This window comes from Protopterus annectens, chromosome 1.part0, assembly GCF_019279795.1.
Source record: "Protopterus annectens isolate FY-2018-M chromosome 1.part0, PAN1.0, whole genome shotgun sequence".
In the NCBI taxonomy this organism is placed as follows: Eukaryota; Metazoa; Chordata; order Ceratodontiformes; family Protopteridae; genus Protopterus; species Protopterus annectens.
In genome coordinates, this window is record NC_056725.1 from 1137764899 (window position 1) to 1137789839 (window position 24941).

The 24941-nt window shown below is 42.9% G+C and overlaps 1 protein-coding gene across 1 annotated transcript in view; it reads left to right on the top strand.

Moving 5' to 3' along the window:
- Positions 1-24941, top strand: part of CCNC (cyclin C) — a 956952-nt gene that overhangs the window by 338273 nt on the left and 593738 nt on the right. The window contains exon 5 of the mRNA XM_044065080.1: positions 5796-5847. Within this exon, the coding sequence (XP_043921015.1) occupies positions 5796-5847 (52 nt within the window). The remainder of the gene's footprint in view (positions 1-5795; positions 5848-24941) is intronic.

Consider the following 24941-nt stretch of genomic DNA (forward strand, 5'->3'; position numbering starts at 1 on the left):
CAAAACCGACGACGAAACCTCTTCTAGGCCAGTTGCCGGTTTGCTGGTTTTCAGTGAGGCGCTTTCACAGCCCCTGACACCCACTACCTCAGAGCCACAGGCCGCTTCGGACTCCCACGTTGAGACAACTAGGCCTCTGGAAACTCAAGGTATTGGGCCTACGGAAACTAATCCCTCAGATGGGTCTGGAGCCGCTGAGCAGGCATCTGCTTCTGAGGGTGTTTTCAGACCTTCACAACTTACCATTAAAACAACAGCAAGGCAAAGGTACAATTAAAGACGAAGAAACAAGTAGAGCATTCTCCTGGACAGTCCTCCATGCCAAGAAACAGATGCTTAAAATGGCCGAAGACCTCATTACTCTAATCAGGGGTTCCCATCCCCCTTCTGAGAAAAGGCCTAGGCAGGATACAGACTATGATTCCTCTGATCAGGTTTCCATTTCCTCTGAGTCCTCTTCAGACCAGGGATACTCTCTATCCCCCTATGAGGACTCTGATGCTGAAGATTCTATCCCTTCAGCCTCTCCTCCTGAGGATTATTCTTTTGGGGAAACGTTACACACCATGAGGGAGCATTTCCACTGGGAAAGTCAGGATTACTCCGAATCCAAGAAAAGGCTCAGGGATTTCCTTTTATTGCCTCAGCACAGGCCCCTGGCTATTCCGCCTGTGCTAGATATTGTGGATGATGTATTCTCTGAATCCAGCTTATCTCCTGATTCTTTGCCCCCTGCTCCAGCCAAGCCAGATAGGTATTATAGAGTCCCTGACTCTCACAAGTTTCTATACAAAAACCCTTCTGCTGATCCAGAAACTAATTTCCCAGGGTCCAAAAGTGGTTAAGGCTTCCATTGCAAAAAATCCAGTACCCTCTAACAGAGATTCTAGAGCTTTGGATAGATGGGGGAAGAAAGTATACACTTCTGCAACTTTAGCAGTAAGAGCTTTAAATTGCCAGTTCCACATGCTTAAGTACCAACAATATTCAATGGCTCAGTTAAAACAGAAAATGCTTGCAAGCTCAGAACCTCCTGATTGTAATGAAATGCAGGATTTATTGCATGCAGTTAACAGGTGGGAAAACATACTCTGCAATGTGGTTTTGATTCTTTAGAGGCCTCTTGTAGAGCCGCAGTTACAGGTTCTGTGATTGGAAGACATGCTTGGTTAAAAGAACAGAGTTTACCTGATCATGTTAAGGCAAAGTTATTGGATGCTCCTTTACAGCATGATACCTTGTTTGGTGTTAAGGCAGAAGAGGTGTTAAAGAAAATGGAGGATAAAGGTAAAGCTATGCAAACAGTCAAGGATTTCTTACAGGTACAGCCACCTCAGTTTAGCAGAAATTGGCCAACAAAGAATTGGTCCTTTCCAATGTCAGACAGGCCACAGAGAGGCAGATACAGACGCCCAAGAAGCAGATCTCAACCCCAAGGCTCAAACAGACAACGACAGTGGGGCACCTCAACCCCAAAAGGAGGTGAGGACAAGTCTCAACCTTACAGGAAACAGTCACAATGACTTTCCCCTCCGTACGCCAAGAACGTCCCTTTTGGAAGCCCCCTTAGGGGGAAAACTAGCACTTTTTTCTCAAAGCTGGCAATCACCCAAGACAAATGAGTACTGAATATTGTGTCTCAAGGTTACAGATTCCACTTTCATACTTTACCAAGGCTAAAAGGAATGCCAGACCTGCCACAAAATCAATGGGCAGAGGCACAAAAACCAAATTTCAGTCCTCATGGACATGAGAGCTATTCAAAAAGTGCCACAACAGGAACAAGGACAAGGATTTTACTCGACTCTTCCTGGTCCCCAGAAAGGGCAAGGCCTGGAGGCCCATACTAGACCTTTCAATTCTGAATACTTACCTGGATATTCCGAAATTCAAGATGTTGACATTGCAGCAGCTTCTACCCATGCTGGGTAAGAAGGCTTGGCTTGTTACTCTGGACCTCAAAGAGGCATACCTGCATGTCCCTATCAGACATAATTGCAGAAGATACCTCAGATTCAAAGCTGGTACAATGCACTACCAATTCTCTGCACTGCCCTTTGGATTATCTACTGCGCCCAGGGTCTTCACAAAGTGCCTGGCACCAGTAATTGCATTTTGTAGACAAAAAGGAATTCAAATATATCCATACCTGGACGACTGCCTCATTCAAGCAGACACAAAGGACATTCCTCTACAGCATCTGGCATTTGTGAAAAGGTTGCTAATTTCTCTAGGGTACACAGTAAATGAAAAGAAGTCAAAACTAGTGCCCTCACAACAGATTATATTCCTGGGTGCCAGCTTAAATACAACGGCCCAGATGGCTTACCTCACGCCAAACAAACAAGTTCAACTAACTCAATATTTTCAATTACTGGCAAAACAGTCCCATCTCCCTGCAAGAAAATTTCTGCAGGCCCTGGGATTCATGGCATCCTGCATACTACTAATACCATATGCCAGACTGCATATGAGGAAATTACAATGGTACCTAAAAAGTGTTTGGACTCAACACTCTCACAGTTTAGAAGCAGTAATACCAATGATTCCCTGCCTACAACAGGAGTTTCGATAGTGAGCACAGGCATGTCACCTAAACAAGGGTCAGTCTTTTACCCAACCCACAGCCAGGCAAACTCTAACAACGGATGCCTCTGATTACACCTGGGGAGCACACATGGCAGGAAAATGCATTCAGGGCAAGTGGACCACCGACTAAATGCATCTTCACATCAATCAAAAAGAGATGTTGGCTGTTCAAAATGCTCTAACAGCTTTCAAGGACCTTCTGCATCCAGGACAATTATTACTAAAGACAGACAACACCACAGTAATATGGTACATAAACAAGCAAGGGGGCACTCATTCTTATCCCCTATGCAGGCAAGCCATGACCTTGTGGAACACAGCTCTAATGTATCAAGTTCACCTGCAAGCACAATTCCTGCCAGGAAAGAAAAATACTCTGGCAGACTATCTAAGCAGAAATATCATGGACCCTCACAAATGGAAATTGAATCTACAAATCTTCAGCATGGTAACGCAAAAATGGGGATGCCCAGACATAGATCTTTTTGCCTCCCCACTGAATTGCCAACTAAAAAAATTCTGCACACGAACTTATCACAAACAAGCATGGAAAGTGGATGCTCTTTTGTTCAGCTGGAGAAACCTAAAAGTTTATGCCTTCCTGCCACTGCCTCTCCTTTCAAAGGTACTCCTAAAAGCCAGACAAGAAAAAACACAGAATCCTGATTGCTCCAGACTGGCCATGCCAGCACTGGTACCCTATCTTAAGGAACTTGGCTCAAGGCCCACCATGGATTTTGCCTCAAGTTCCACACCTTCTGACTCAACAAAACAATCAGATCCTGCACGGTCAGCTCAAAACCCTAAACTTGGCTGCATGGTGGATACATTAGTCAAACAGGCAACACTTCTCTCTAAAGCTGTTATGAATGTAATTGTGGAGGCCAGGAGGCCTAGCACCAGGAAAGCTTACTCAGAAATATGGAAGAGATTCTGCGCCTGGAACCAGGCTCAAAGCCTTGACCCTTTTGTTCCAAACTTTCCTAAGATTTTACAATACTTAACTGAGATGCTGGACAGAGACCTATCCTTTTCATCAATTAAGATCCACGCCTCTGCCATTTCAGCACATTACAACATGGATCCTCCTTTATTCTCTCATCCCTTGCTAAAGCAGTACCTCAGAGAGGCTAAAAACATAAGACCGCCCCGGAGAGCACCAACACCAACTTGGGACCTCATTTTCGTTTTGGAAAAACTGACCCTACCACCTTTTGAGCCAGCCAATACAGCCGATCTAAAATTTTTATCATGGAAAACAGCTCTGCTCCTGGCAGTAACTTCAGCATGAAGAGTCTCAGATTTACTGGCATTAATGGCAGTGGAACTTTTTATAATTTTTCATCAGGACAGGGTTTCCTTAAGGACAAACCCTACCTTTATGCCAAAGGTGATATCTAGTGTGGCTGTTAACCAAACCATCCATTTGCCAACTTTTTATCCGAACCCCCAGAATAAAGGGGAGAAACGTCTGCATTCTTTGGACATACACAGGCAGCTACGCTTCTACTTGGACAAAACAAAAGCTTTCAGGAAAACTGAGTAACTGTTTGTAGCATATGCTGCAGGATCACAGGCAAGGCTATCTCAAAGCAGACTATATCCAAATGGATAGGACACTGTATTCGTTACTGCTACACACAGCATGGAAAATCAGTTCCAAATAACATTAGGCCACATTCCACCAGGGCAACAGCCACTTCAACAGCCTTTCTCAGAGGAGTACCTACCAAGGAAATTTTGGAGGCTGCAACTTGGAGTTCAGTGCACACCTTTACCAAGCACTACCACCTGCCTCTTTACTCTAAATCCAGAGCAGGATTTGCCACTGCAGTTCTGCAGGGCCTCATGGCCAATCCTAACTCTTTATAGACCAGCCACCCAACCTTAGCTTTGGGATTCTACCCAAGTGTAATGACTGCAGCAGTGTAACACAATGAACATAGTACAGTTTTGTACCTACCATAAATGTAGATGTTCCAGTGTTCACACTGCTGCAGTCCAGGTTACCCTCCCTCCATCCTCTCTGAACCAGCTGGACTTATTCTATACCTTTCTATCCTATACAATCTTTGTGGTGTATTTGCTTGTAACTGAAGGTATTGGCTTTTTATTTTTTATATGTATACTTTTTATTAGCAATATATATTGCCTACCTCCTTGGGGGCACCTGACATCTGGGGCAAGAAAAACTAAAGAAAATGGCGTTGGGTGCATCTTATATACCCCTGGTGCACTGACGTCAGGGAAGAAGCGACAGCAACAGACGCCGGACTGAGACTTTGGAAGTCTGGCCGACTGCGGGACCGCCTGACGGCAGGATAACCCAAGTGTAATGACTGCAGCAGTGTGAACACTTGAACATCTACATTTATGGTAGGTACAAAACTGTACTTTTCTGATTTTCCCAGATAAAATGATTTGTTATAGTTGCCATCCTTAAAGGATGACACAGCTGAATGTAAGTATGTTTTGCATAACAGTACATCTTTGGGAATGCTTACTGTAGCAGTAAGGCTTCTCTTTCTCCATCCCACATGAATAAAAGCTGTTTGTATTAGTTCAGTTATTTTTGGCTTATTGTAGTATTTCGTAGTTATTTAGGAAATGTGTAATTAGAAGATGGCTTGTACAGCCATATTTCCATAGATCGAAGGACAAAAAGCAATTCCTGGCAGCACCACCTATATTTAGGTGCTCCAACCACCTACCAAGGTTCTGTGGAACACTTTGATGGGAAAAGATAAAGCCATCATAGGGAATACAAGGAAGCTGATAAAGCTATTACCAGAATGAAAATGAGGTAGGTGTGATATAACCCAAATGTGACTATTACAGTAACTGCTTCTCAGAGATGTACCGTTACATTAAGTGAAGTTCCAACTCTACTTTCTTGTCCCCAGACCAGGCATTGGGCTTCATATGCCATTATTAATGTTGCATTGCTATACTGGGGGAACATGCTGTCATTCAGATGAGACTGTAAACCTAGATCACGCATGCATTGTTGTAGTCCGTATTGATTATTTTCTTTAACAGAAAGTGACCTGATGTCTTACTGCCTTTGGGTCTTGGTTGAAAATCAGTTTACCCAATTAAGAGAAGTATATTGCAAAATTATACACAAAAACAAAATAGTTTTTGTTTTACAGCCTGTTTTTGTAATTCATATCTGTTTACTTAATTATTTATTTTGTTTTGTTTAGGAATTTGGTGTTGTGTCAAACACTCGATTAATTTCTGCTGCTTCTTCAGTATGTAAGTAATCTTGAAGTTTTTTCTCATTTCTTTGGTACACATCTTTCCAGTGGATTATGTATGTCAGTAATGTAAGTCAATAGAGTTGTATATAAATTTTTAATACTACTTCCATCAGAACAGAGGGTAGCTTTTTCTTATCTTTATGCCACATATTGCAACACTGGCATAATGAAGGTGGTTGTGTACCACCATTAAAGCAAGCAAAATCTAACTGTTGTAGGAATGCATTCTTTGGATCGTATGGTCAGTGTAAGTCTTAATACCTAATGCTACCTTCATGAAAATGGCGCTTCTCCTTAGGTTCATAGGTTGGTACTAGGCTGTTGGCCGTAGGGCCTAATACAAGCCTATCCATAACAATTCCCTGGCTATTTTTTCCCACAATATTTACTTCCCTGGATCCCTGTCTAGCAGGGCGATTGACGTGATGCCCAGGGTAAATTTTCCATCTCCCATCCAGTCAAGGTTCCTTTTGAAGAGGGCCAAGGAGGCGCTCTGCATGACATGTATGGGCAGTCTATTCCAGAGTATGGGTAGTCTCTGGGTCAGGAACCTATCCCTCCAGCATGTTTTGTTCGTTGTGATGACAAGGTGTAGGTCCCTGGAGCATGTGGCTCTGATGGATTGGGATTTCTTTAAGTGTAGCATGTCAAGCAGCTCTAGATTTGACATGGCCTTGTATGTTAAGCAGAGATCGCCTCTGAGTAGACGATATGTGACAGAGTGTAGCTGAAGTTTTTAGTCGGTCAGCATAGGGCATCTGCTTTAGGCCTGTGATTCTTTTACTGAGGTGTTTCTGCGGCCTTTCCAGTTGTTGCAAATGTATTGTGAGGCACATACCAAATGGGGTGTTGTACTCTGATGGGTCTAATGAGGGATGACTACAGTGGGACAATGACCTCCTTTTTTCTGGATGAAATGCCCTTGGTGATGAGGTGTGCCACATAGAAGGATTTCCTGACTGTTGTAGCAATGTGGTTATTGAAGATGAGACCACTGTTCACCTGTGTTCCTAAGTCTCATCACTTTCGGTGTTAGTGTACTGCCACTTATGTGGTAATTCTTGGGTACATGTTTTTTCCCAAAAGGGATAACTGTACACTTCTTGGCATTGAGCTTGAGCCCATGGCTCTGGCACCAAGCATCTGTTTCTGTAAGGCCCTTTTGTAAAATATCCACATCATTTGGGGATTCAGTATTGCCTCCCAGTTTGCAGTCATCTGCGAACTTTGTTAGCCGGAGTCCCTCAGTGTTGGCCTGTACTTCAGAGAAGTAGATGCCAAACGAGAGCAGTCCCAGGACTGAACCCTGAGGTACTCCACTTGTCACTTGACTGGAGCTGGATTTGGAGTCCTAACCAAAAGGAGGTAGAAAACCTGTTTAGAACTGCTATCTGGACTTCAGCAGCATCACACTGGGATTCCACTCACCCCAAAGTTTGCTTTAAAGGGGTATAGCCTTAACTGGCTAGAGTTTGCCTTGTGGAGACTTAGGTGCTTAAAACATAATTTTGACTTTGTTTTTTTGTTTTGCATGTAATGGAGTTTTAAACTTGCGTGTCAGATCAGCTCTACATATGGGAGCACCCATTTTTAGAAATGCATGCAAAATAGTGTACACTATAATCTACACATTTCCTTGCTTTTATCTCTCCCTGAAGTTGAAGAAACACCTGTGTGCATATAACTATATGGTAGAGTATATTAAGACTGTAACACAAGTTTTAAAGAGCCAGTAAGCATACTAAAGGTGATTGTGATGTTCTAACTTGGATTTATTAATATAGCAAAACAGCAGCTTCATAATGCCAAAACATTTTATTTAAAATGCACAAAGCTTTCGGATATGCAGTCCTTTTCAGTGTGATACTAAATGAAAATAAAATACTTGGATGTAATTTGGCAAGATCACAAGACAGAGCCTAACCAACCAAAAACTAACATCAATCAATTAAAAATAAATATAAATTAAAGATGTTCTTCATTCCACATTGCTGCAGTCCTAACCATTGGGTAGTCCGCTGTCCCAGTCGGCCCGAATACCAAAGTATATGGCTGACGTCGGTCAAGGCGCATTAGACTGACGTCAGGACGTCAGGGTACTAATGCGCATGACCGACGTCATATCCTCAGTCTTTTTTGCCGCATGGTCCGATGCAGAAGCAGTTTTGCGAGTGCAGGTTGGCGTTCTGAAATTTTCTGAAGTCGGAGTTTCAGACCGAATCAAAGTTGGCTAAGTACCCGTTAGAATATTTTGGTTTTTTCTTGCCTCAGTATTTAACCGGATGTCAGAAAAAGTGAATAACTGTATTTCTTGTGGGAAACAGATACCTCATAGGGATTACCATACCTTGTGTATACCTTGTTTAGGGCCTGAGCACGACGTTGTTGGATGCCGCTCTTGTGCTAGATTTAACAAACGCACTATTAAGAGAAGGTTAGACTGTGCTAGGTTAGTTTTTGGGAAGCGTTGTAATTATAAAATGCCGTCGGATGCTCCGACGCCCGCTTCGTCCAAAAAGCGCAAGGACAAAGCAGCAAAGCCTAGAGTGGAAGACACATCTTCCTCTCTACTCTAAATCTAGGGCTGGTTTTGCCACAGCTATTTTGCAAGGTATGTTGACAGCTCCTGCTTCCTTATGATTTGCCAGCCTCCCTTACCTCTGCTTTGGGATTCTACCCAATGGTTAGGACTGCAGCAATGTGGAATGAAGAACATAGTACAGTTTTGTACCTACCATAAATGTAGATGTTCGAGGATCCACATTGCTGCAGTCCAATTTACCCTCCCTCCTTCCCCTCTGTGTTTAGGGGTGGTTGTGTGGGTGAGGTTATACTCTTGTAATTTTGTATATATTGTACATATTTTTGGTGCAGGAGTGTTTGGTGTTTTTGGTTTTGGCCTTGTCTTTTTAGGGTCTTCTGACATCTGGGGCAAGAAAAGACTGAGGATATGACGTCGGTCATGCGCATTAGTACCCTGACGTCCTGACGTCAGTCTAATGCGCCTTGACCGACGTCAGCCATATACTTTGGTATTCGGGCCGACTGGGACAGCGGACTACCCAATGGTTAGGACTGCAGCAATGTGGATCCTCGAACATCTACATTTATGGTAGGTACAAAACTGTACTTTATATTCATTTCAAATATAATTGATGTTCTTCATGTTTCACTGTTGCAGTCATCACACTTGGGTTATCTGCCTGCAGGTAGCCCTCATTCGGCGCGAATACCAGAGACTTAGTATTTCTGTGTCTGTTGCTGTCACTTCAGTACTGACGTCAGGTCGTCAGGGGTATAAAAACAGGCAGCCGACGCCATTACCCCAGTCTTTCTTGCCGAGGAGCCCGAAGCAGAAGCAGTTCGCATGAGTGCTGGTTGGCCGCTACCTGAGTTTTCGTTTCCGAATTGAATCATCCTGAAGTCTTCTAAAGCTAAGTACCCCGTTGGGGATCCTTTTTTCTTGCTCTAACTGATGTCAGAAAAAGTTAACAATTGTCTCGCCTGTGGAAAGCTAATACACACCGAGATTTCCATTCTTACTGCGTCACCTGTTTAGGCCCAGACCACGATGTACCTCGCTGTCGGTTTTGTGCCTTGTTCCATGCACGAACTATTCATCGTCAGGCCCTTATTGTCATTAAATACTTGTTCACTCTCGATCTCCATATTCTGAAATGGCTTTGGTAAGCCATCCAACTACCAATCTTCCAAAATAACTTAAGGATAAAGACAGAGACAGACCGCACAGGTCCAAAACTGTCGACGATGCTTCCGTTAAGATAATCGACATTTCACCGGTACTCAGTGAGGCGCTTTCGCAGCCCCTGATGCCCACTTCTGTGGATTCGCAGGCCGCTACTGAGACCCGTTCAGAGTCCGGTGTGCCTTGAGACTCCTCTTTGACTATGGAACCTGCAGATGTCTCTACCTTGGATGGGTCTGGACTGCTGTGCAGGCACCGGCTTCCGAGGAAGTTCCTCTCATTACCGATATTCAACATAAATCTACTTCTTTCGCGTCTTTAGTTCTGTCTAAAACTACTATGTTTCTAAGGCCAAGAGTACGGTCTACGCCTGAAAAAACGACAACCCAAACTCAAGCACCTGCTTCCTTGCCACAGTATCAAATGCTTAAAATGGCAGAAGACCTGATTATGCTGATTAGGGGAAGCCAGCCTTCCTCTGCTAAGAGAAAAAGAAACCTGTCCCCAGCAGCTTTTACTGACCAAGAGTCTGACTACTCTGAGGTTTCTGATTATGAAGACATGCCTTTATCTGCTTATGAGGACTCAGATGCAGAGGAATCCATTTCCTCTGCTTCCCCTCCAGAGGATTTTTCTTTTGGTGAAACCCTACATACTTTGAGAGCATTTCCACTGGGAATGCTAGGAATTATCCTCAGTCCAAAAAGAGACTCTGAGAATTTTCAGATTTGCCACAACATAGACCTTTAGCAATCCCTCCAGTTCTGGATGTTGTAGATGATCTCTTTATGGATTCCAGTCTAACTCTTGATACTTTACCCCCTTCTCCAAGGAAACCAGACAGGTACTACAGTGTCCCTGAGTCTCACAAATTTCTTTTCAAAAAATCCTACTGTTGATCCAGAGGTCATTTCCCAGGGCCTTAAGGTATAAAAGCAACTACAGCTAAGAATCCCACCCCTTCGGACAGGGATTCCCGAACTTTAGACATATGGGGTAAAAAGGTATACACCTCTGCATCTATTGACATTAGGGCATTGACTTGCCAGTTTCACATGCTGAAATGCCAGCAGCATATTATGGAACTTAAGTAAAAATTATCTACCTTTACAGACTGCAGAAAATACAGAATTACAAGAGCTTATGCATTCTGCAAGCCATGTCAGCAAGCATACCTTGCAATGTAGCTTTGACGCCCTAGAAGCTTCTTGCAGGGCAGCAGTCACTGGTTCTGTACTGAGAAGGCATGCTTGGCTTAAGGAGCAGACCTTGCCAGACCATGTCAAATCAAAATTACTAGATGCTCCTTTGAACAAGGACAATCTGTTTGGCACCAAAGCAGAAGAGGTTCTTAAAAAAGATGGAAGAAAAAAAGCTAAGTCTATGCAGACAAAGATTTTTTTGCAAGTGCAGCCTCCAAGGTTCAGTAGGCATTGCCCCTCAAAACATTGGTCCTTTCCAGCCCCGTCAAGGCCATCTCAAACTAGACCCAGGGGAAACAGACACCCCAGGTTACAGTCTCCGGGTATGCAGCGATCTATGCAATGGAGTGCCTCCACTTCTAAAACGGGGAGTGCAAAGCCACCCCCTTACGGAAAGAATTCACAGTGACTTCTCAATTCCACTCCTCACCTCTACCCAATTGCTCATACCCCTGGGAGGAAAAGTTAACTGGACCTCCATCACCAAAGACCGATGGGTCCTCAACATCGTATCCCAGGGGTACAAATTTTACTTCCACTCACTGCCAACCCCCAAAGGGTTCCCAGACCTTCCTCCAACCCAGTGGGCAGAGGCACACAACCAAGTTCAATCCTTGCACTCCATAAGGACAATTCAGCCTGCTCTCGCAGAACAAATAGGTCAAGGGTTTTATTCCAGACTTTTTCTGGTACCCAGAAAAGAGGGCACTTGGTGCCCAATCCTAGATCTTTCCATTCTAAACACCTTTCTGGTGGTACAAAAATTCAAAATGCTCACCCTTCAGCATCTTCTTCCTATGCTGTCCAAAGATGCCTGGTTAGCCACCCTAGACCTAAAAGAAGTCTATCTGCACATCCCTATCAGGGACTCATGCAGAAAATATCTACGTTTCAGGGCAGGATCTATGCGTTATCAGTTCTCTGCACTTCCGTTTGGCTTATCCACTGCTCTCAAAGTCTTCACAAAATCCCTGGCTCCAGCCATTGCCTATTGCAGACAGAGAAAGATTCAGATTTACCCGTACTTGGACGATTGCCTGATTCAGGCAAACAGGAAAAGCTGTTGCAGCACCTGACATTTGTAAAGAACCTTCTAACCTCCCTGGGGTACACTATCAACAAAAAGAAATCAAAACTAGTCCCCAGTCAAAAGATTGTATTGCTGGGAGCAAACTTAGACACAGCATCTCAGATGGCAGTCTTTACTCCAGAAGAACAAGCGTATCTGACAGGCTACTTCACTCAAATGGCCACCAGAACCCAACTGTCCGCAAGGAAAATCCTGCATGCCCTAGGGTTCCATGGCCTCTTGCATTCTACTAATTCCATATGCCAGACTGCGTATGAGGAAACGTCAGTAGTACTTAAAAAGTCTTGATGCCAACATTCTCAGGACCTGGAAACAGTCATACCTTGTCTAAGGACAGAGTTTCTTTGGTGGGCAGCAGCATGCACCCACAACAAGGGACTTCCCTTTACTCAACCCCACGCATCCCAGACCCTGACCACAGACGCATGACTATGCCTGAGGGGCACATTTGGATGACAAGTGCATTCAGGGCCACTGGAGCCCAAGTCAAATTCATATGCACATCAACCAAAAAGAGATGCTAGTTGTTCAACATGCTGTGACAGCATTCAAATCCCTACTCTCACCAGGACCCTTGCTAATAAAAACAAGACAACACCACAGTTATGTGCTACTTCAACAAGCAGGGGGGAACCCACTCTTACCCTCTCTGCAGGCTAGCCATGGCCCTGTGGAACACGGCCTTGGACATGCAGATTCATCTGCAAGCTCAATTCCTGTCAGGCAAACAAACTGTCTGGCAGACGACTTAAGCAGAAATCTCCTAGACCCACCAAGTGGCAATTAGACCCCAGCACCTTCAGCCTTCTAACCCTGAAATGGGGGACCCCAGATGTGGATCTTTTTGCCTCCCCCTACAATTTTCTCAGCAAATTCTGCACCAGGGCACCTCACTACAGAGCCTGGAAAGTGGATGCCCTATCTTTCCTGTGGGTAAACCTCTCAATCTATGCATTTCCCCCTCTGCCTTCTCACAAGAATATTACTCAGGATAAGACAGGATAGACCAAGGGCAATCCTGATTGCCCCAGACTGGCCGCACTAGCACTGGTACCCACTGCTGCGCAGCCTGTCACCTGCCACCCTGGTACCTACCCCAGATCCCAACCCTCTTCACCCAGCAGGAGGGACAAATCCTGCATCCGCAACTGCAAACCCTGAATTTTACAGCCTGGCTTATTCCTTGAATTCTCCCCCAGTGACCAGCCTAAGCAAGCAGGTGCTGGCCATCATTCTTGAAGCAAGAAGACCCAGTACAAGGAAATCCTATGCTGATAATTGGGAAAGGTATTGTTCCTGGATTCAATCTAAAGGAGAGGACACAGCACTGCCCTCCTTACCTCTAATCCTGGATTACCTAGCAGATCTACTCCACAGAGGCCTATCCTTCTCCTACATTAAGAAACATGCCTCTGCCAGCTCGGCTCACTGAGCCACCTCTCTTCTCTCACCCTCTCATAAAGTAGTTCCTGAGACGGGCAGACAACTTAAGGTCACCAAGGAGAGCACTCACCCCTGCTTGGGACCTTAACTTTGTACTGGAAAAGCTCACGCTACCCTCCCCCCCTTTGAGCCTGCAGTGTCCGCAGAGTTAAAATTCCTCTCTTGGAAAACAGCCTTGCTTCTGGCCATCACTTCAGCTAGAAGAGTGTCTGAGCTGCAAGCACTTATGGCTGTGGAACCCTTTATTATTTTTCATGCTGACAGGGTCTCCCTCAGGACTAACCCTTCCTTTTTGCCTAAAGTGGTGTCCATTGTGGCTCTCAACCAATCTGTCCGTTTGCCAACCTTCTTCCCTAATCCTTAAAATAAAGGGGAAAAGATCATGCACTCCTTAGATGTGCACAGGCAGCTCAGATTCTACCTGGATAGGACTAAAGCCTTCAGGAAGTCTGACCAGTTACTATTCAGTTTTGCACCAGGGGCGGAGGGCAAGGCCATTTCAAAACAATTTCCAAATGGATAACATACTGTATTCATTTCTGCTACAGACACCATGGGAAATAAACCCCTCAGGGGGTCTGAACGCATTCCACTAGAGCAAATTCTACCTCTACAGCATTCCTCAGGGGAGTGTCTACCAGGGACATTCTGGAAGCTTATACCCGGAGTTCTGTACACACCTTCACCAAGCATTACCACCTACCTATCTTTTCTGAATCCAGGGCGGGTTTTGCAACAGCAGTCTTGCAGGGCATACTAGCCAGCCCCAACTCTTCTTGACTGCCTGTACCCTTCAGCTTTGGGAATCAACCCAAGTGCGATGACTGCAACAGTGAAACATGAAGACCATAGTACAGTTGTGTACATTAAATGTAGATGTTTGAGTACAGTTACTGTTGCAGTTCTGGTTTGCCACCCTCCAGCCCCCTTGTCTCTCCTTCTCTATCTCTCCTTTCTCTATTACTCACCCCTTACAGGGCTATTGGTATTTACTTTTTACTGGTGGTGTTTTTCCCACCATAACTTTGCTCCCTATTTGGGGGGCTCATGACATTTGGGGCAAGAAAAACTGATGTAATGGCGTTGGCTGCCTATTTTTATATCCCTGACGACGTCAGTACTGAAGCAACAGCAACCGATGCAGAAATACTAACAAGTGTGATGACTGCAACAGATAACATCTACTTTTATGGTAAGTGTACACAACTGTACTTTTTTGCTTCAAAATGGGTTTAATACTAAACATTTTGTTTATTCCAATGCATGGTCTGCCTGCATATTCTTTTAATTCTAATTTGTTATCCATATCACCACCCCTCAAACTTTTAGAATAAGCAAAGACATTATGAGCGATAAAAATGAAAAGGCTAAACCTTATTTTCTTGGTGGTACTGTGTCTAGTACACATTCCAGTAAAGCATCCGTTTTATGTTATGTAACCTCCTTTTAGTAGATGTACTAGTGCTGTTCAAGAAATTATAGTAAATAATTGGGGTATTTTGAAAGCACTACCAGGCCTTGAACGAATTATAGGACATCAACCCTTTATTGCTTTTCATTTGATAATTGGGGTTTTTTGAAAGCACTACCAAGCCTTGAACGAATTATAGGACATCAGCCCTTTTTTGCTTATCATTTGAAGAGCTACTTGTGTTACAAAAGTATGACTTCTAACAGAAAATGTCTGGCTTTTAATAAGTTAGATACATATCCATGTTTTAATTGTTCTTGCTGTAATGACCATACTTTTACACATCCTTCATCAGGGAAGAAATATATTTTTAAATGTGTTGCAATATTTAGTACTTATTTTGTTATCTAGCTGGCTACCTGCAAATGCTGTATGGGTTTTTATGCAGGTAAATCATCTAGAAAGCTTAAGGACCGAATTGTTGAACAAAGATCAGACATTCATAGAAATGTAACGACTAATGCACTGGCTAAACATATAATTGAAAATGGGAGTCAGCATGATTTTGTATTTAGAGTAATCGATATACTTTCTAAAAGTTTGAGGGGTGGTGATACAAATAAATTAGAATTAAAAGAATTTGCTCTGGCACTGCAGCTGCAGGCAGGCCATGCACCTGGATTAAATAAAATGGTTAGTATTAAACCCGTTTTGAAGCAGAAACAATTATGTTTGAAGTCAATATATACTATAATTTTAATTTATATTTATTTTTAATTAATTGATTGATGTTAGTTTTTGGTTGGTTAGGCTGTGTCTTGTGATCTTGGCAAATTGTATTTAATTAAGTATTTCAATTTCATTTAGTATCACACTGAAGAAGGACTGTGTATCCAAAAGCTTTGTGTATTTTAAATAGTGTTTTGGCTTTGCTAAGCTGCTGTTCTTTTTTTGTTTGCTACTACATTTTAGAGGTTTTAGCTTTATCACAGATTTATTCTTCTCTTCTTGGTTTGATTTATTAGTATAACAAGACTTGAAGTCGATAAACAGTTTACTTCTCCAGAGAATTCTAGTCATTGTCTGTAGCCTAAATAATTAACTTTTCTTAGCAAGATAAAATTGGTTTTAGGAGCTCTCACTCGCTATATTGACTGTTGGAATTTCCTCTTCTGCACTCTCTAGTCCCCCCCCTCCTACATTTCCCTAATTTGTCTTTTTCTCCCTGCATTTCCCATGTTCATGTGGGGTTCTTATCTCCTGTAGGTGCAGTGCTTGCTGTGAAAAATATGTAATGTAGTAGAAGCGAGTGCCTTGTCCATGCATCTGTCATTTGTTTGCTTTCTGTTTTTACTTTTGAGATCTTGATGCTGACACTTTTCTTGAGACAAATTCTCATGGCTGGTGCCTAATTCTATGGTTGTGGGAGAATGGGTCAAAGCCTCTGCCACAACTTCTGCAGGTGAATTTTATGTGTCTTGCAGTGATTTTTGGATTAAACTGGTGCTCTCATTAATGTGGCAGACTGTAATACATGCATGTATAGGATGACATCTCTCATTCTGTTCTCCTTTTATGGATGACCGTAGTGAAGCTACCTTGGACACCCCCCCCCCCCCCCAGTAGCAGTGGGTTACAGAGGTGGTTATGCACAGGTGTAGAACTTTTAGGTCCAACCCAAAAATACCTCAGTTTAGACATGAATCTGAGACCTCTTGGAGCAAACCCAGATGTAATTCTTCAAAGGGGTCAAATAGATTATCACTCCTTTGTAACAAATTCAGATGTTTTACTTCTACCAGCTTCTAGTTCTCAAGGGAATAAAAGATTTCTGTACTGTCTTCAAATGTAGAGTCATGCTGGACACCTTTTAGCACATATACTTTATGTACACATAGGAGGTTTGTTCAGCTCACTCTGGATTGGTATCACTTTTAGTCTGTCCTTTGCACCCAGGGTGCTTACCAAGGTGGTTACTGTGGTGTCTAAGTCAAATCAGGGGATTGTCTTCATAAGAGCAGTACTAGACACTACAGTGCTGGCCACTTTCTTTCAGGGGGAAATGCCCTTGGCACACTGGTTAAGAACTTGGCAGAGAGTTCAGGCCTAGTCCCTACTGCACCTTCTGGGCTTAATGATTACATTGATATTCATGGTGACTTTTACATGCTGGGTGGATGTTGAAGTTGACTGTCTGGTGTTAGTGGCTGCATATTCAGTATTCACTCGTAGTGTAAGACACCTGCTATTGGGCTTTGGAGTGGTAAGTAGCCCTTATCAGTACCATTGTCAGCATTACTTACCTGCAGTAGAGCCCATCATAGACTGTGGTGTCTTATACTTAGTTGGTAGGATGGGGTGACACCTTTGCTCACCCAGTCAGGGAAATGTATCCCACTTCTCTCCGGATGACAGGAGCAATAATTTGTCCTGAAAGCTTTGGAGGGGAGCTGAGCCAAGAACCCCCCTCTAAGTAAGGGGACAATAAGCACTCGTAGGTCTGTCAAGTGTGCTATAGATCGATATGTCATAGAGGTGGATATGCTGGCAAATTCTCAGACACTTTTTCAGTCCTAAGTTGGAGCTAAGGTTTTGGAGGCAATGTCTGGCCAGAATCTTCCAGGAATTGGTACCTTTGAGGGCGATCTGTTTGCCACCCAACAAAACGTGGTCCTTCCCATTTTAAGCAAGTTCAACACGGCAAAGAGGAAAGATTCCTGTACACCTTAACTTATCTGATTCCATAATTATTTTTTTTTATTTCCAAATGTAATGATTACGTTTATCCTCCTTGTCCATTGGTGGCCAAAATGTTGTGCTTTCTGGCTGTTTCTTGCCAATACAATAAATATCCCTATACAATCCAAAGAAATCTCTTCCCTAGTGACGGGAGACTGTACTTCAGGGTGACCTTCTTGTAGGGATTTCAGAAGTTAGTGAAACTGCTAGGAATTCTTGCACTTAGCAGAGTTTTTCATCTAAGTGGAAAAGCTCTTTTACCACCTAATTTGGGTAGCCTATACGTTATTCTAACATATCTCAGGCACCTTTATGCAGTTGTTAAGCAATCCCTGTCCAAGCGGATCAATAACAGCACTGAGTTGCATCACTAGTCGGTGAACTGCCCATTAGAAAATGCTGCTGTCGAAGGCCACTTTGTGTAGTGTCGCCATTCGTAGGGCTTGTTCATAAAAATTTCCACTGCAGATACTTCTGCTGTGCCCACCTGTCATTGATTCATTCCTTCAGCAGACATTATTGCTAGACTTTGACTCCAGGAGTCTTGTCATTCGAGACTGTAATGTCACAAGAGTCAGTGTTCTGGGCTTTCACTTTTGTCCCTTCTGCATCTCCATCTTTCTGGGAATTTCTAGTACTGCTTGGGATTTTCCTAACAGTCCTGTATTGAGGATTGTCTGTATAAGATGCACCAGATATCATTTTGTCTGAGGTTGCTTTCCTACTGTCTGTCTTATACTTGGATGGCCACTTTATGCAGTGGTTGCTGTTTTAGAGATCCTTGTACATTTATTTTCTTTTATATCTTACCAGTTTGTCAGTCAGTGGCTGGACTGAGCTTGTGTGCACAATACCAAGACTTGTCCCCTTAACTTGCTGCAATGCCATACACTGGGCTGTGATAGAAGTGTATGACTACTTTGTACTGGAGTTGGAGAGAAAAAGCATTGCCGAGTTGGAGATTGCAGGTGAGGAAATCCCAACCCATTGAGAATCCTTTCCCCAGTCAACTGACAAATTTTTTGTATCATGGTGTGAGAGTGAGTTCTGTCTTGTGCCCTTATGTGTTCATTGTGGTCCCATAAAAGTTTCATTGTGCTAACTGTAGTTTTGCTATCTTGGCAATTCAGAAATAAAAATCCCTCTATACTCACCTAAAATAAATCAAACCATTAAAAAAATCTCTTAATAGATTTAAAAAAATCCTGTGCAAAGGTGCCTTCTGCACATATTTCTAACATCACATTCAATTAATACTAATATCTCAGTCATTCTCTCCACATGTTCAACTATAAACAGAAGGAAAAAGCAAGACAGTCTTATTTTACAGCATTCACTTTTGCATATACCTCCTGTCATCACCACCTCCTTGTTCAACAACCTTTTCTGTTCACCACTTAAAATCCTGTGTTCCCCCAAATTCTACTTCGCTTTTCTACTCCCCCCTCTTCTTTCTCCTTAAGTTTCTAACTGCCATTTGTTTTGCCTCGTGTGCAGTAATGTTCTTTCTCACTTCAAGACAGCTGTCTTCCATCCCTTTTTTTAATAGCACAGCTAACTTGTACATAATGTAAAATGCTGAAAATGCAAATATTTGTAACTGTTGCATGTTGATGTTCAAACAATCGCAATGTCTTACTTGCATATGGGTAGTAGTGCCTTGCTACCTAATGTCTGTTGTTATACCAAAGCTCAGAACTCCTCCCCCTGCCTGTCTGAGTGTGTGATGGACCAGTAACCTGAGAGTACTGGAACTGCCTTTCAGACCCTCAGACAGGACCCTTTCAGTTTTCTAGACCCACAGCAAGAGAAGGATCTCAGAGAAAACTGCTCCTTTCTCTGCATATTTCAGTTACTGAGCTCTGATTAAAAAACAATTTTTTTATTTTTATTTCCCTCTTCTTTTTCTATTATTGCTTGAATAATGTTTTCTGCTGCTTTGACTGTTTATTAGAATTTTTGTGTATATGCTTAAACGTTTTATTTGATCATTTTGACAGGAAAACTTGCTTATACTGCAACTTTTATTTGAAGTGATTGAGCAGGATTACAACATTTAAATTATTTTTTTTCATTAGAATCAAGTTTAGCGCCATTTTGTATGCTAAACATTTCTGTCAGGAATTTTTCATCAGTTTGATTTATTTCTTGTCTAATTCTGTTTAAAGGTGTATCCATTCACTTTAACTAAAACTAGCATTTTTCCGAATTAGGTGACTTTGTATATGTATTTTATGCTTTGAACTGTGTTATTGATAATAAGACTGTTATTTTCTTAGTGCAGTGTTCAGAATAGTATCCCAACCGAAGTAGTGTTTAGATTGCTATTTAGAGAATAGTGGGATTTGGGAATAGCAGGCCTTTTACTTGGCTGATCATACAGAAAGTATTTGGAATTCACTTGGCTAGTTTCTTGTCCCCTGACTTGAGTCTACTATGGTGCCCCCACCATCTGTCCCTTGTGCACCTAAACATGTACAAATAAGTCAAGAAATATGCCTTAGCTTATAGATTGTGACTCTGTGTTAGCCTTAAGTAGGCTATTGCACCACTCGCGCCTTTTACCTCCAAATCCCTGATGTGGTGTTAGTATTGCAACTATGACTGACACAAGGATCAGAGGTGTCCTGTGAGGCTTTACTTGCCTGGTTTATGTATGGGAGAACCAAACTCTTAAGGTGCAAGTGAAGCTAGGTGCAGAATCTGTTGCCAGATTTGATACACCTCCCCCCAGGGATTCTTCCACCTTTGTAATGCTTACAAAACAGAGAGAGAAGGCCCACCACATTACAGGGCAACAGTCTCTGACTGGGTTTTCACCTGAATTCATGGCTATGGCTAGATCCATTGTTCAGGCAGTTGATTACAGGGTGCAAATCTATGTCAGTGCTCATGCCCCCATTCGACCATCCAGGGATCCCACTTTTGAAAGGGATTCAGAACTTGACTTTTCAGAAGTGTCAGAGTTTGATCATTTGGCTTCCTCTAACAGACAGATGTAGAATCCCAAATGTTTTCTTTTTCCCAAATGTTGATTAGATTTAGGGATGCATTAAATTTGTAGCAATCTGCTGCTGCTACAGAGATCAGCAAGGTATATGATCTTTTGGAGAATGAGGACTTGGACATGGCAACCTTCCCTCCATTAATCTTGACATTGGAGGATGTTTTTAAGAGAGCCTGCAATTCTTCTCTACTGAATGAGTTTTGCCTAAAAAGTGTTTAAGAAATTCTCCAAAACCCCTCGTCTGTGGATCCTGCTGCTGTGTCCCCAGTGACATCTTCCAGCAAAAGACTATGTTTTCATTAAACCCTGTCCCTTCATATAAACTAGGCAAGTGGCTAAAATTTCTTGGAAAGATGCTGGCGCAGTCCAGCACAGTAGCCTTTAAAATATTTAACTATTGGTGTTTATGTGGACGCGTGTGTTGAGTATGTATAGTTTAATTGAGTTTTCTGAATCACTACCTGCTGATCAAAAAGTCTATCAAAAATATTCTGTCCAGTGTTTTTCTCATGTGTCTAAACATGCTTTAAAGAGTGCTTGGAAGGGGCCAATACTGTTTCTAGAAATGCAGCACTACATGTGATAATAAGGAGGTATGTTTGGTTGCACAGTCAAAACTTTTCTGATCATTTAAAAATGAGATTGATTGTGCCACTTGATTCTGGATGCGTTTGCTACAGCAGCTAGTCAGATCCTAAAATACTGGGCTGACAGAGGTAAACTGATGTATGGGGTGTTGATAATTTTCTGTGACTCAACAAACAGAAGTCCCAGCCAAACAAAAGTCAACAGACACCAAAAAGAAATGTCAGGATGAGAATTCTTCCAAACCTAATGATGTGTTTCTTTTACCCAAAAGGAAAATCCTCCCTTCCAACCTATGACTATGCTGAAGTGTGGCATCTGCTTTCCCAAGTCCTCCACTGGGGTGCCGTTTCTTGAAAGTTAGCTCTCAACAAGGCGGCTTGGCCTTCAATAATTTCTGACAAATTGGTGCTCAACATTGTTGGGAAAGGTACAGATGGCAGTGGAAGGAACATGTGCCTCAGTTCAGGGGGCACTCCCTCACCCGCCAGGCCAGATCTTGTTATTCCATTCTATACACCAGCAGATACTGGACTCTGGGGGGGGGGTCATATCACCAGTCCCTCCTTTGGAAAGGATAAAGGTTTCTACTCTGGAGTTGTCCTGGTTCCCAAAACAGATCTGTCATGGAGACTGAAGTTAGACCTATCCTTTCTGAATACTTTTCTCAAGGTCCCCAAGTTCACTATTCTCACCATGCAAACAGTGATTCCTTTTTGCCTGACTGCTGCTTCTTGGTGACCCTGGACTTGAAGGATGCATCTCACCATATCCCCATTGCTCATCGCTTCAGGAGAGATCTGAGATTTGTTGTCTGGTTCTTCCTATCATTTCTTTGCATTGCCCTTTTGGTGATCCACTGTGCCATGAGTGTTTACCAGATACCTTGCTCACAAAGTGGCTCACTGCTGTACTCTTAGCATTCACATCTTTTCTTACTTGCTGATCTGTGCAGAAACTATATTCAGGTGTTTGGAATCACTAGAGAAGGTCTTGACCTTGCTCTCCCACCTAGGGTTCAAGTTGAGACTTTGGAAGTCATGCCTGACACCTAAGCAAATACTTATCTTCCAGGGTTGCATAACCAACTCCAAGAAAGTAATGTACTTTCTTCCCAAATGGTGTTTCAAGAATCCTCTAGGAGGAGCTTCACCTTGGCAATAGAATTCCTAAAAATGCAAGGACTTATGGCATTCATGATTTTCATGACACCATTGGCCTCTCTCAACATGTGTAAAATTCAGTGGTATGTCCAGAATTGCAGATCCAGCACCTACATTCCCTGGAATGCCAATTACTGGTTACTGATGCTGCTCTTCTTCAGATGAGAGTTACAGTGGTGGAAAGCAAAACTGAGTATTAATCCTGGTCTTCCCTTCTACTTGCTTGTTCCAGCTCAGTCAGTCTAGACAGATTCATCCAACTTCGCTTGAGGAGATGTCAGTGAGAGTGCAAGTGCAGGCCACTTGGGAGTTCAAGGACGCACAACGGCACATCAATAGCCAGGAAATGTTGGCAGTAATCTATGCTTTGGAGGTCCTCCTCCACCTATGGACTCCGGGTCATCTTCTGGTTTTATAGACATTACCACTCTGATGTGATTCCTCAGCCAAACGGGATAGAAGGTCATATACTCTTTGTGCCGGTTGGCAATGATGGCCTGAGAGCTGGCATTATAGTATTCTCTGACTCTTCAAGCACCGTACATCCATCAGAGCAAAACGTCATGACATTCAGACTAAGCAGGTCCTGGACAGACCCACACAAGTGGCAACTCAAGACAGTGGTGTTTCAGGATCTAGTCCAGATGTGGGCAGCACTTCAAATAGATCTGTTTGTAGATCTGTTCACCTCCTTTCAAAACAGACAGATGAAGGAATTCTGTTCCAGACATCCTTGCAGTCATGCTTGGAAGACTAGTCACATTCTCTTTCCCTTGGATGGGAATGCTCCTGTTGTACATTTCCACTCTTTCCACTAATTCACAAGGTACTTGAAGGTTCAGAAAGAAATAAAAAAGATCATTGTCATGACCCTTATTGGCCCAGACAGTCTTTGTTCTCTGTTCTAATGGTATTGGCCAAGGACAATTACCACAGACTTCCTCGCAGTCTAGATTTGTTAACAAAGTCTTGGGGCAATTGGTGCACCTCAGTTTGGAGCAACTGCAACTAAAAGCCTGGATGATTGAATCATGAATCCTTTTAGACACTTGTTTCATCACTGTGACCAGCAGGGGGTAAAGGAAGCCTTAAAACCTGCTACTAGGAAACCTTATGTTTACAAATGGATGATCTTGTGTTGTCTTTTTCGTCTATTCCTGGGTTTCAGATCTGACCTCATATCCAACTTTGGCAACAACTTAGACTTTGGATCCATAGCTCAAGCTCTTCCCTATATCCATAATCCCCTCCAGACCCCACATTACCTCAGGTCTTATTTGCCACCTCCAGCGATCAGACATGGTTGTCTTTAGCTCAGGCTGTTTTTCAGGTAAGTGCTTTATTTCGTCTTAATAGTACATGTTCCTTTCACACTCTAACTTCCTTTAATTTCTATCTCCCCTGCAAAGAAAAAAAAATTGGCTATACGTTGTAGTCTGTTATAAGTATAGTTGTTGGATGAATTGCACCTTGTAGGCCTCATGCCTTCTCTCCTTCTAGCTTTTCTTGATGTACCTTTCTACTAAACTTTTTGTAGTGTGGTTACCATCACTGGTATTTCTTTTTCTCTAACTTTGAGAATTCTTTTTACCATTGCTGGTCCTTTGTCTTTACTTGACTTTTTTTATCTGTGTTTTTCGTTGCTGGTAATCATGTCCAACAAACCCATTGGGTGTAACATGTTCCTCTTGTTGGGCATAAGATTCCTAACTTAGATGCCCATTTGGAATGTGTATACTGTCTTGGAGCTGGGCATCTCGATGTTGAAAGTGAGATTTGTGCAGGGTTCAACCGTAGGTCATTAGATGAATGCAGGTACAAGTTAATACTGAAAGCATTACTGCCTTCATCCTTCTCTTCAGTATCTGAAACTTCCCCCTCTGCTAAGAAGCCAGTGGAGAAGTCTAAAGGGGAAACAGTGGAAACAGTCAAAGAAAAACTTAGGGGTGCCTAGGAAGCGCTCCTCCGACCACTCTCCTTATTCTGCTACAGGGTTGGCTTCTGCTACAAAAGTTGCCAAACTTTTAGAGTAATCCACTTCTTCTGATCTCACATCTTCAGAGTCTTCAAAATCTCCTTTCTGTAGAAGTTTTATACTGTGGTGTCTAAGTCAAATCAGGGGATTGTCTTCATAAGAGCAGTACTAGACACTACAGTGCTGGCCACTTTCTTTCAGGGGGAAATGCCCTTGGCACACTGGTTAAGAACTTGGCAGAGAGTTCAGGCCTAGTCCCTACTGCACCTTCTGGGCTTAATGATGACATTGATATTCATGGTGACTTTTACATGCTGGGTGGATGTTGAAGTTGACTGTCTGGTGTTAGTGGCTGCATATTCACTATTCACTCGTAGTGTAAGACACCTGCTATTGGGCTTTGGAGTGGTAAGTAGCCCTTATCAGTACCATTGTCAGCATTACTTACCTGCAGTAGAGCCCATCATAGACTGTGGTGTCTTATACTTAGTTGGTAGGATGGGGTGACACCTTTGCTCACCCAGTCAGGGAAATGTATCCCACTTCTCTCCGGATGACAGGAGCAATAATTTGTCCTGAAAGCTTTGGAGGGGAGCTGAGCCAAGAACCCCCCTCTAAGTGGGACAATAAGCACTCGTGGGTCTGTCAAGTGTGCTATAGATCGATATGTCATAGAGGTGGATATGCTGGCAAATTCTCAGACACTTTTTCAGTCCTAAGTTGGAGCTAAGGTTTTGGAGGCAATGTCTGGCCAGAATCTTCCAGGAA